Here is a 13,116-nt window from a genome sequence, read left to right on the forward strand (position 1 = left end):
TCTTGGTTGTGGTTGTAAACAAATATACTTTGATTTTTATATCCCATACAAAATTCATAAGTATGACTTATCAAGTTATATTTAAGATGGAATTAGTCAAAATGCACAAACAGTCGAAATTAACAAAACAACTTGTAATAATTTCTTTGTTAATGGCATAATTCTAGCATTTTGTTACACTTAAAATTAGGCTTTACATCTCAGAGACTTAATATCTAATTTACCAGTCCTTCTTTATTATTAGGTAAGTATTACTAAAATATTTACTGGCTATAATGAATATTTTATAATATTCAGGCTTCTAAGCTTTGAAAAAAGTATAAAATTCCCTGATATTTGATGTTTTTCTTCCATGTAAACAGGCCTACAAAGTAATCTTAATACTTTAGGTACATAAATTCCCACCAACAGAAAATGTGTATTCAGAACTAGAGATGAGATGGACATGACAACAAAATCCAAATACACAACACATTAATTTTTCACATGGCCTTTTATTGTTGTATGACAGATCGTTATTTTGGTCAGGACAACTATGTGCGCAACAGTTTTAATTGGAAATGTTCTTCTTCAGGTGTTGTCCCGAACACTTCAAGCAGAGGAAGTTACATTGCAAACGTTTCTTGTGAGGTTACACACACACACACCCAAAATTTAAGAGACGTGAAATCTACAGTCGGGAATCTGGGGGCTTTGAAGAGTCTAACGGCTGTCGCGTTGTTGTGGAGAGATCAAGTCACGCTCCAAGGAAGGTGAGTGCCGTGTCTCTTTCCTCTACCAGCTCGGCGGCGGTGGCATCCATCTTACCGCGGGAGAAATCGTTGATGGGGAGTCCGTCCATTACCTTCCAGGTCTTGTTCTGTTTGGGTGGAAATTATTAGTACTAATTCCAAAATCTTTCTTTTGTTCATGATTTAATTTCAGTGATTTTTAGGAACTTATAGAGTTGAGGTCAAAAGTTTACATCCCTTTTTTTTGAATCTGGAAAATGTTAATTATTTTACCAAAATAAGAGGGATCATACAAAATGCATGTTGTTTGTTTAGAACTGACCTGAATGTCATATAAAATATGTTTACATATAGTCCACAAGAGAAAAGAGTTGAATTTATACAAATTGCGCAGTTCAAAAGTTTACATCCACTTGATTCTTAATACTGTTGTTACCTGAATGATCTACAGCTGTGTTTTTTTGTTTAGTGATAGTTCCGTGAGTCCCGTCCTAAACAGTTAAACTGCCTGCTGTTCCTCAGAAAAATCTTTGAATCAGGTCCCACAAATTCTTTGGTTTTCCAGCGTTTGTGTGTATTTGAACCCTTTTCAACACTGACTGTATGATTTTGGGATCTATCTTTTCAGACTGAGGACAACTGAGGGACCTCTATGCAACTATTACAGAAGGTTCAAATACTCACTGGTGCTCCAGAAAGATAAACTATGCATTCAGAATTTGGAGGTCACAGTAAATTTAACTTATTTAGTCTTCTGGGAAACTAATCTTCTGTAGCTTCTGAAGAGCAGTACTAAATGAAAAAAAAAAAAAATTGATACTTAGGGAAAATAAGAAAAATGTGCACATCTCCATTCTGTTCAATTTTTCACCCCCAGCTCTTAATGCATGGTTTTTCCTTCTGAAGCATCAGTGAGCGTTTAAACCTTCTGTAATAGTTGCATATGAGTCCCTCAGTTGTCCTCAGTCTGAAAAGATGGATCTCAAAATCATAGTAATTTTTGGAAAGGGTTAAAATACACAAAATGCTGGAAACACAAAGAATTTGTGGAACCTGAAGGACTTTTCTGAAGAACAGCGGGCAGTTTAACTGTTCAGGACAAACAAGGGATTCATGAACAACTAAAAAACAAAAACTAAACTGTTGAACAGGGTTATTTTTTATAAATTCAACAATTTTATTTACTATATGTAAAATGTCTTTATGTGAAATATCTTATTCAAGTCAGTTCTAAATAAACAAGAACATGAATTTTGTATGTTCCTTATTTTATTATTATTATTATTTTATTTGCTAAAATAATCAACATTTTGCAGATTCTGAAAGGGGGGTGTAAAGTTTTGACCTCAACTGTAACTTTCAGCGATGAAGACAAACCTTGATCATAACAGGGAAGGAGTACATGAGGTCATCAGGAACTCCATAGGAATTGCCAGTGGAGTAGATGCCCATAGACACCCACTCACCCTGTTAGAGACAGAAAGAGAATTATTTACCATTAAAGGATTAGTTTACTCCAGAATTAAAATTGCATGATAATTCACCCCATGTCATCTAAGATGTTTATGTCTTTCTTTCTTCAGTCGAAAAGAAATTAAGGTTTTTTAAGAAAACATTCCAGGATTTTTCTCCATATAGTCGACTTCAATGGGGTCCAAATTGCAGATTCAATGCAGCTTCAAAGAGCTCTACATGATCCCAGATGAGGAATAAGGGTCTTATCTAAAGCTTGGTCATTTTATAAAAAAATAAAAATGTACATACTTCATAACCACAAATGCTCATCTTGCTCTAGCTCTGCGTGTAATGTTAATGTTCAAAGTTGAGTTGGTGCAAGATAAATAAATTTTTTTTTTTTTTTTAGAAAATGACTAATTGTTTTGCGAGATAAGACCCTTATTCCTTGGCTGGGATCGTGTAGAGCCCTTTGAAGCTGCACTGAAACTGCAATTTGGACCTTCAACCTGTTGGCTCCCATTAAAGTCCACTACATGGAGAAAAATCCTGGAATGTTTTCCTCAAAAACCTTAATTTCTTGACTGAAGATAAAAAGACACAAACGTCTTTGATGAAATGAAGTTGAGTAAATGATCAGGATATTTTTATTCTGGAAGCGAATTAATCCTTTAAACCAAAAGGTAACAGTCCAGACACTCAATGAATCTCTAAAGGGTTCACATGGTGCAAACTCACATCTGGAGTGCCAAACCAGATGTCCCTCATGTGGTCACAGATGGCTTTGGCAGCAGACATCGCACTGGAGAGCTTCCTGGCCTTGATGACAGCTGCACCTCTCTGCTGCACTGTCTGGTGTACAAAGAAATCAAAAGAATTGGTAAATTAAAGCATTAACCTACAAAAGGTCATGTGTAATGCTGCAGTCACATTATTGCAGTATCAGCAACATTCTGTGGGTTGAAAGATATAGTAACTCTACAGTATCTCATGTGGGACTTACGGTGATGAAGTCTCCCTTCAGCCAGCTTTCGTCATTCACTGCGTCAAAAGCTGCCATCTCCTTCCCATGATTGTTCACGATGGCATGGTGCACATCTGGGTACTGAGTTGAGGAGTGATTTCCCCAGATAATCACATTCTTCACACTGTCAGAGGGCACGCCAACACGTATCGCCACCTATAGGCATGAAAGAAAACTGCAGGTGAGCAGAGGGCATGCATGTCTAATAAGTGCCAGCTAAAATTAGGTCACTGTGCTGTCTATGAACTACTCCAGAGTATATATATATGGCTGCTCTAGAACTAAGCTCTATGTGGATGATGGACAATAGAAAAGCCTGGTTACCTGCAGCTCTGGAAAGCACAAAGATTGAGTTAGACTTCAATAAAGAGGAATAAGAAGTGAAGGTGAGTGAGGCGGTGAGGTTCGGACCTGAGAGCGAGCCCTGTTGTGGTCCAGACGGGTCAGGCAGGAGAAGTTCTCCTTAGGAATGGACGGAGCGGATTTGGAGGCAATCAAACAGTTGGTGTTGGCTGGGTTTCCAACAACTAGCACCTATGAAAGAAAAGGAAAAGTGAGTGGCAGAAAGACAAACACCAAAAACTAACCAGTGACCTATGTCTAAATTAGGGCCCTAATGATTTCCGTGATGTAGAAAAAAAAAAAAAAAAAAAAAATCATCGATGGAATTATATTATAGAATCCAGTCATAAAAAACATCACAGAATTTGCCAAATTTTGGATAAATAAATCAAAAGTAGGTCAGTACACGTAAATCAAAACGTGACATGGACTATTGTCTGTGAATAATATATACTATTTAAAAACGAATCCTGCGCAAACGTGCAGTTCTCTTTACTACACACATACTGAAGCACGTTTGACGCTTGCAGTGTTTTTAGCCTCTGCTGCCTTAATATAAACACACTAATACATAAAATCTCTAGAACTGCTCTGAGAGTCATTTCATGAGCATTTTACCATTTCTAGTGAGAAAACTATAGTCATATCATATACAAACAGAAACATTAAGTTCATCACAGCAACCTGTCTAAATAAAACTTTGGTTTAACTTGACAAAAGTAACAGAAATATATTACTTAATGTAATGATACTACTAAAATTTGTATTAAAACATTATTCTTTAAGGAACATTTACAAGAAAAATTATTTACCAGAAAAATGTAAATACACAGTATTTCTGGGGAAAAAAGCTAAAATAAAACAATAAATATAAAATTATAGATGTTTCTGATTATCAAAATTTAATGAAACCATTAAAATGGAATGCTGAAAATTAATAGAAAACAGAATGTGGTTCAAATAAAACAAACAAACAAACAAATCATAGGGCCTTAATTTATTTTATGTTGCTACTAAACTGTGGAAATTTCTTGATTTCAAATAATTAGACATGTTTTTTTATTAATTTTTTTTTATTTAACAATTAAAACAGAGTCTAAAAAATGGATTTCATAGGGCCTTAAATTACATTTTTGTTAAACTTTCAATAAAATTGCTGCTAATCTGTGGAAAGTTCATGATTTCAAATAAACCTTGTTCAACATTTAATAAATTGCACATAAAATAATTCAAGCTGCATTATTTGTTGCAATCTTGTACCTTAACGGTCTTCTTGGCATACTTCTCCAGTGCTTCACCCTGGGTTTTGAAAATGGCCACGTTAGCCTTCAGTAGGTCCTTCCTCTCCATGCCCTCCTTTCTGGGCATAGAGCCCACCAAGATGGCAGCATCAAGATCCTTGAAGCCCACCTCAACCTTATCAGTGGGAATCACCTCTGTGAAGGAGTAAAACAAAAGATACAAAAGGCTTATTTTTAGGCCAACAAATCTCCATAGCAAGTTCATTATTCATGATTATTTTTTTTAAATCACTGCAAGAACTGTTACTCAAAAATCCAGCTATTTTTGCTAATTATTTTTTTTAAAACAGAAAATCTAATTTAAAAAAAAAATGTCTTTTATTTTTTATTATATATTTTAATTTTGTATATTATAATTCATCTGTGTATCAGCTATATTTTAGATTTAATTTTTATAATTTTTTAATTTAATATTTTTTAGAAGTATTAAATAAAATTATATCTTGCAGAATTAAAATAAATCCTTATTGAAACAAGTTCTTTAAACTGCAACTTTTTCTAGTGTTCAAGGAAGTCTTAAGACCATTTCAGTTGAGCAAACGCATGTGACTGAATGATAACCTCACGTAAATGGCACATGCAAACATTTTAGCATCAGTATTGGGAAATACAGCCTTTTTATGTTTGTACCTAGACTATTATTTCTCATGAGTACATGCTGACATTATCTCTTGACACTTTCATCTCCCATCACCATAAATGATTTATCAGGCTGTCTGTGTTTCCTAAATTGCCTCATTTCTTTGATAATCTTTAGAATGAGATTTAGTATAGATCTATTTATCAGAATGAACTTCAACCGAAGCTCAGTGTCTATGACACAACTTGTTCTTTGGTCTCCTCCCCTCTGCCTCCCATTGTTTTGGCACCATTACGTTTCTCATTGGTCCGTGACTATCCTACAGCATGAGCCAATAAGATCAGCCGTGCCGGTTACACCTCCCCACTCATCAAATACAGTGTAGCACATGCTATTTTCTGCTGCAGATCTCTTCTGCAAAGTCATGCTTGCTCTTCTGCATTTTAATACATTCCAGATGTTGGCTATAAGTTGCAGCACAAAGAAACAGTGGCTGCCAAGCTGTCAGCTGAGAGTCCAAAGAAAACTGTTTCAAATCTTCTTCTATCTGATTATAATACCCATTATAATCATTCACTGTGATAAAGGTCAAGAGAAAGAACCCTTCTAACCCCTCAGAAGTGGAAGAGCACAATCCTGGAGCTCCATGACGACTCCATCCAGCACAGGCAGCATGGGAGTGATATCCAAAAGCACCAAGATGATAGGCTGACAGACAAGACAAACAAGCCAATCAAGTTAGCGAAGCAAGACAGCCATAATAACAATCAAAAGTTTTTGAAGTCCCTTCTGCTCACCAAGCCTGCATTTATTTGATCCAAAAAACAACAAAACCAGTAAAATTTAGAAATATTTTACCATTTAAAATAACTGTTTTCTATCTGAATATATATTATTCCTGTGATTGCAAAGCTGAATTTTATTACTCCATCCTTCAGAAATAATTTTAATATGCTGATTTAATTAAGAAAATTATTTGACTCAAAGTACAGCAAAAACAGCAACATTTTCAATTTTTTTCTACTATTTAAAATAACTGTTTTCTATTTGAATATTTTAAAATGTAACTTATTCCTGAATTAAGCATCATTACCCCAGTCACGTGATCCTTCAGAAATCATTATAATATACTAATTTGATGCTCAATTTTTTATTATTATCAATACTGTTATGTTGAAAACAGCTAAGTAGAATTTTTTTAGGTTTCTCTGATGAATAGAAAGTATGCATCTCATCTTTAGTAACAATATAAATGTCTTTATCATCACTTTTGAGCAAGTTAAAGCATCCTTGCCAAATAAAAGTATTAATTTTATCTCCCCCCTCTTTCTATTCATCAAAGAATCCTGAAATAAACTACTTAACTGTTTTAAATATTGATAATAATAATAAAATGTTTCTCAAACAGCAAATCAGCATATTAGAATGATTTCTGTACGACCATGTGACATTAAAGACTAGAGTAATGATGCTGAAAATGTAGCTTTGATCACAGAAATAAATTACGTGTTAAAATATATTCAAATAGAAAGCAGTTATTTTAAATACTACAAATATTTTAAAATTTCACTGCTTTTGCTGTACCTTTAGATCAAATAAACGCAGGCTTGGTGAGCAGAAGAGACTTCTTTAAAAAACATTCAAAATCTTGCTGTTCAAAAACTTCTGACTGGTAAAATTCAACCAAAACTTTTTAGAAGACACAACGTTCCATGAATGACGTATCTACGTTAATGTTTTAAGAATGTTATTAAAGAACAGAAAACGTTCTATTAACATTACTGGAACGTTTGTTGGTAACTTTTTAGAACATAACATTAGCCAACGTTCTAAGAACGTGTCCAGTTATCTGGTAGTAGGCTGTTTATCACTGCTTCAATTGTACTGTATTAACGGTTATCGAAAAAGTAAACAATCAGAATCGTTCGGTTTCTAAAGATCTGTTTTAAACAATAATCTAAAAATAATTAAATATCGGCATACACATACATTATACCCTGCAGAAACAGTCAGTGACAAAGAGAGTCGCATACTTTAATCACACTGTCTTACATAACACAAGAAAATGATTTAAAATCCAGTTTGCTCCGCTTGCGGTCCTCTCAGCGTCCTATTACGCAATAACACAGCCAGGGTCAATCTCACCTGGTCCTTGCCGAAAACATCTCCTTTAGCAATGGAGTAGAGCAGGGAATAAGCGATCTGTCCGGCTGCGCCAGTCACCAGCACACGGATCGGTTCGGCCTGAAATGAAACACAAAGTCATTGGCGTCAATGACCTATTTATGCGAACCAAAGGCCTAGCGTTTGTGTCTATGCCACAAATTATATCAGAAGATTTACTCAACTTGCACATAATTGTTTGCGTGAATGCGAATTCTTTTCTGTGTATATCCTCAAATAATAACGAATGTATGAATCAGACGGTGATGCAATTGATGCTCAACGCGACGCGACGTTACGATGGTAACGTCACTATGAGCGCGAAACTGTAACTTCTACAATAATCATTTGCCTTAAGTAACGTTTTTTTATAATTTGACTGCGTACAAAAGATGCCTCTTCGAGTTAACGTTACACCCACTCCACAAAAGCGGAAATGGCGGTTAAACATTTATAAACTGCTTCAAATATTCCATATGAATCGCTACGTGGCTTGTACTCACCGATTTTACTATAAAACATATTTTTAGGTAACGTTATACATTTTATCTAAAAGCATTCAGATTAAATTAACCCGCACAAACGTTGCGCAATTGACTCATGGTAAAATACTGTGCAGGGCTAAAATGGAGGGATGAGAAGCTCACCATGTTTCAGATTTGATTGTGCAGGTTGAGATGTGCGCCAAAGATGTGCTGCTCGGCCACTCAGACTGAACGGTGGGGTCACCTCTATTCTTGTATGGAAATGTCATATGCTTTCACATGCACTGAAATGCGGTACACTGGGATATGTAGTTTATATCGCCGCGCTCTGCACCAATCAGCTCACTGAAAGAACTCAATTTCCCATGAGCGTCCGCGCTGACGCTCTCTCTTCTAAACACCTCCTCAACTTCCATATATGGAACATAAATCGCGTTTTGAACCATCTATTCAATTGAGGTGAAAGATGGGTTTATGAACATAAATAGCCAGCTGAAACAAATTAGGAAACGTTATGCCATTTGAATAAAGTGACAAACAGAATAAGCATCTTTTATAATATTTAGCCTACAGTTTGTCAAAAGTTTACGTACACCTTGCATTATCTGCAAATTGTTTATTTAAGCAAAATAAGATGGATGATAAAAAAAATACATGTTATTTTTTTTCTCACCTGAATAGGATATTTCACATAAAGACGTTTACACATTGTCCACAAGAGAACATATTTAGTTGAATTCTTACAAATGTACATACCCTTGATTCTTAATACTGTATTGTTACCTGAATGATCCACAGCTGTTTTTTGTAGTGGTAGTTGTTCATAAGTCCCTTGTTTGTCCTGAACAGTTCAACTGTCTGTTATTTTTCAGAAAAGTCCTTCAGGTCTCACAAATTCTTTGGTTTTTCAGCATTTTTGTGTATTTGTACATTTTCTAACAATGGTATGATTTTTTAGATCCATCTTTTCACACTGAGGGACTCATATGCAACTATTACAGAAGGTTCAAACGCTCACTGATGCTTCAGAAGGAAAAAAACATGCATTAAGAGCCAGGGGTGAAAACCTTTGAACAGAATTATGATGTGTAAATTTAGCTTATTTTGGCTAAATATCATATTTTTTTCATTTGGTACCGCCCTTCAGAAGATACTTACATGATTTTCCAGAAGACAAATTAAGTGAAATTTACCCTGATCTTCAAATTAAAAAAGTTTTCACCCCCAGCTCCTAATGCATGGTATTTCCTTCTGAAGCAAAAGTGAGCGTTTGAACCTTCTGTAATAGTCCCTCAGTTGTCCTCAGTGTGAAAAGATGGATCTCAAAATCATACAGCCTTTGTCATAGTCATTTGAACAGGGTCATTTTTATAAATTCAACTATTATTTTCTCTTGTGGACTATATGTAAATGTCTTTTAGTGAAATATCTTATTTAAATCAGTACTAAAAGAAAAAAATAAATGCATTTTGTATGATCTCTCTTATTTTAGTAAAAATTAACATTTTGCAAGGTGTATGTAAACTTTTGACTTCAACTGTAACTTGTAAGGAGCATTCTTGTATCGCATTTCAAAATAAAAGCATTTTTACTAGACTCATGTTTTGGATCCCATTGAAATAACTCATACTTAAGCTTACTGACATATTCGCTCAGTTATGAAATCATGCCTGCATACTCTGGGAATTTTTGTGTGAATCTAAAAATAAGCTCCCCTTCTGTCAGCACAGCCACACTTCTGACTAAAACATTTGCACACTTCAAGTATTTGTCAAGTATTATTCACTCCACTGTCCTTGACTGACATTGTCCTTTCTGGCTGAACAGGAAGCATGTAAGACCACGTGCATTTCCTAAAGTGAGCAGTGAGGTCAAATAGCTCATGTGCTTTCACTTCTGTAGTGCGATTTGATGTGTCTCAGCATGTTTTTAACCCTTAAAAACCTGCTTTATTATATTTGATGCATGACTTTCTTCTATAAAGGCCACAACCTACTGCATACCTTCTGCTGTCTGATTGATGGTTAATTTTTCACAATAAAAGGCTTTTTAACTATACATAAGGAATTATTGTATCATAGTATTGAATTGCATTATATGTTTTGCACCACAATAAAAACGACAGAGCTTTAATCATATAAACTAAGCATTAAAATATCAACTTACTATAGAGTGTTTTCACGACGCACCATCAATCGGACAAATTGGTGGCAGAGAACATAAACAATGCCACTGAACTGAACGAAACTTGCATATTTTGCTTATTATTGCTGCTGAAAACGGTCAATTATTGTCATGTTTTGGGCTGTACTAATCGGTCAGAGCAGGAAAAATATTCAGAGTACTATAGACTGCCAAAAGTTATAACAAATCAAAGAGATAAAAACTGTCTGGGGAACAAAAGGTGTTTGTGGTTGGCCAAACTAAACCAGGATTTCCAAGGCAAGAATCTTGACAACATTCGTGTTCGTACATTAACCGTGCAATCCACGCTGTTGTTTAAATCAGAGTATTTCCACTAAGGCCGTGCATCTGGGTAACTGACCAAAATGTGATTTAGGTACAAACCGTCTATTGGAAGATGCAGAATGACAACTAATAGTTAAATGCATTTTATCTACACTGATTTACATCTCACTTTTTGGCCAAATAAATATCAGCAACTGCACCAAATTGCATTTTTCTCCTTGAGTATCAGCTCCATATTTTTCTATATTACACTCAGTGCCATAAAAGCACACATATACATTTTTCTAACTATTATTTCATATATCAGACTTTACAGGGTTAAATCCTGAGTTTATGATACCTTGCAAATACAGTGTTAACTCCAAGTTGTGGTGCCCATTTTCTTCCACCTTTTTCTTCCTGTGGCCATTTGTAAAATTTATGGGTCTGGCTGTTTCATCTGCGTCCAGCAATTTTCAGCTGTACAAAACAGGTTGTTTTGCTGCTTGATATTGCAAATTGGAGTGTCTTACCATATTATTTTAATGTGTTATCTTAATTATGAACACAGTGGTTTGTAGAGCAAACAGTTTTGCCGTTTACTGCACATTGTTATGAACGGAAGTCTCACCCATAGGCTTACTTCTGCATTAAAAGAAAACAGTGGATAATGTCTATATAATGTGACAAGATTCCTCAACTTTAGAGTATGTTCTCACAAAAAAGTCAACGTAAAACACTTTAAAAATAAACATAATCTGAGAAATATTCAATGAAACACAAGTGTTCTACTAGCACATAACCCATGATTACACTAACTCGGGATTAAAAAATGACCCTGGGTTAACATTTTCAAGTGTTAAAAAGATCTAATAGGCTTGGATCTGTTCCACGACCCCTTCTTCTTCAAGTTAAGTGATGCATTTTACTATCATATAGCACCAGAACATATTGGCTCTGAATTTCACTGCATTGGTATGTGTTCAAAACAAAGCCTTCTAGACTAAAGCATTACAGATCAGCCACAGCCTGATGCAGATATTTGCTTCTGTTTTGGGACAGAGGCACTTCAGCCAAGTTAACATTACACAACATTACACAACATTACACAACGTTGGAAGGGTGGAGATCCAGACTGGAGCGAGTGCTATCCATGGTGCTGGACTCTGCTTGCCAAACCTTAGTAAATTAATCATCAAAGAGGTGCCCTCCAGCGTACTAGGTTTTCAAGGCGTGCATAATGAATGAGATTAATCATTCAACCAATCCCTGTTTAGTAACTATGTTTGTGAATATGCTACCTGGTTTCTAGCAGGTCCAAGATGGCTTTTACCTAATCTAGGGTGGTTATTGACTATTGGTTTACCAGTTTCTAAAACTAGCCTAATTGCCTAGAATTGGACTAGATAGTTGTTGCTGGTCCAAAATGCTTTGTAGATCAGCTTGATCAAACCTAATGACCATCTTGAACCAGGAAAATACTAGTTTGGCTACCTTGGACCAGCTATGAAACACATACCACATTCCAAAACACAGCAACCATCTTAAAATGGATTTTCCAGGATGAAATTACTTGCTTTATAAATGTAAACTATCAGATATATTGCGAATTGTGCATTAGCATGCGAGGTAGGGATAAACCCTCGGATATAGCGCCGAAAATTTAACGAGTACTGATTGTTCTTAAAGAAAAACCGTACGTTTGGTGCATTCATGCTGCATCTTACGCCTCCGTTGTCAAGGAGAGGCGTCTTACCTGCGCCGAAGCCGTGCGCACCACCAAGTACATAGCCGACAGCAGGGTCAACATTTTCAAGCAGCTTGTCCCTCGAAGTGTCCGATGGAGTCTGTATTTTTACCCCCAGAACGCAAAAGTGGGTGTTTTGGGACGCGTTCGGACGCAGAGCGGCGTTCGCGGTAACCTGAGCTCAAAGGCGCGGGATAAATACACAAGAGCAGCTTCCCTCGTGCGCGTGCTGTGTTTTCACCGTCACCCTTCCGCACCTAATGAGCTTTGGGAGACAAAAATAGCTCGACATCGAGTAATCTTTCCGCCATTTCTGATCACAAGGCTAAATTAACCGACGTAGCGATCGGAGCTGCGAAATTTCGGGGGTGACGTCAGTGTAGGTTTGAGATGCTGCTGCAACGCGGAGCTGAGTGAATAAAAACATCTCGAGCAGGACATGCTGCGGATTTCCAGATGAGGGGACACACATTCACAGGGACAAGTGCTTTGAACATGTAACATAGATTCTAACAATGGCATGCTAGGCATTTCTTTGGTTTATTTATTAATTTTTTACATTTGATTGAATGAAAGATTGCCATCAGATAGGCCATTCCTACTTTGCAGTAGTACATGTTCATGTCCCCATCATGTCTTAAAGGAATAGTTAACCCAAAATATGTGTAACTTTCTTCTGTGGAACACAGGATGTTCTGAAGAATGTTGGTAAACAGATCATTAGTTGAGGTCCACTGTATGACCTCAAGAAAAAAAAAACTTTTAATTTACAGAAAAATAGTAGGTAGGGTTGGAACGACATGAGGATGCGTAAAGATGACAAAATTAAAATTTTTGGGC

At 36.0% G+C, this 13,116-nt stretch overlaps 1 protein-coding gene across 1 annotated transcript; it reads right to left on the reverse strand.

Annotated features, from left to right (window-relative positions):
* Positions 1–474: 474 nt before the first annotated feature.
* mdh1aa (malate dehydrogenase 1Aa, NAD (soluble)) lies at positions 475–12,579 on the reverse strand. Its single transcript, XM_073843096.1, has 9 exons — positions 12,286–12,579; positions 7,579–7,677; positions 6,045–6,141; positions 4,813–4,988; positions 3,622–3,744; positions 3,190–3,366; positions 2,925–3,038; positions 2,109–2,198; positions 475–859 (listed from the first exon to the last, which is right to left on the reverse strand). Exons 1-9 carry the CDS (start codon positions 12,337–12,339, stop codon positions 737–739), a joined length of 1,053 nt encoding a protein of 350 aa, XP_073699197.1. The 5' UTR covers positions 12,340–12,579; the 3' UTR covers positions 475–736.
* Between the last annotated feature and the right edge of the window lie 537 nt (positions 12,580–13,116).

This window comes from Garra rufa, chromosome 6 (assembly GCF_049309525.1).
Source record: "Garra rufa chromosome 6, GarRuf1.0, whole genome shotgun sequence".
Classification (NCBI taxonomy): Eukaryota; Metazoa; Chordata; class Actinopteri; order Cypriniformes; family Cyprinidae; genus Garra; species Garra rufa.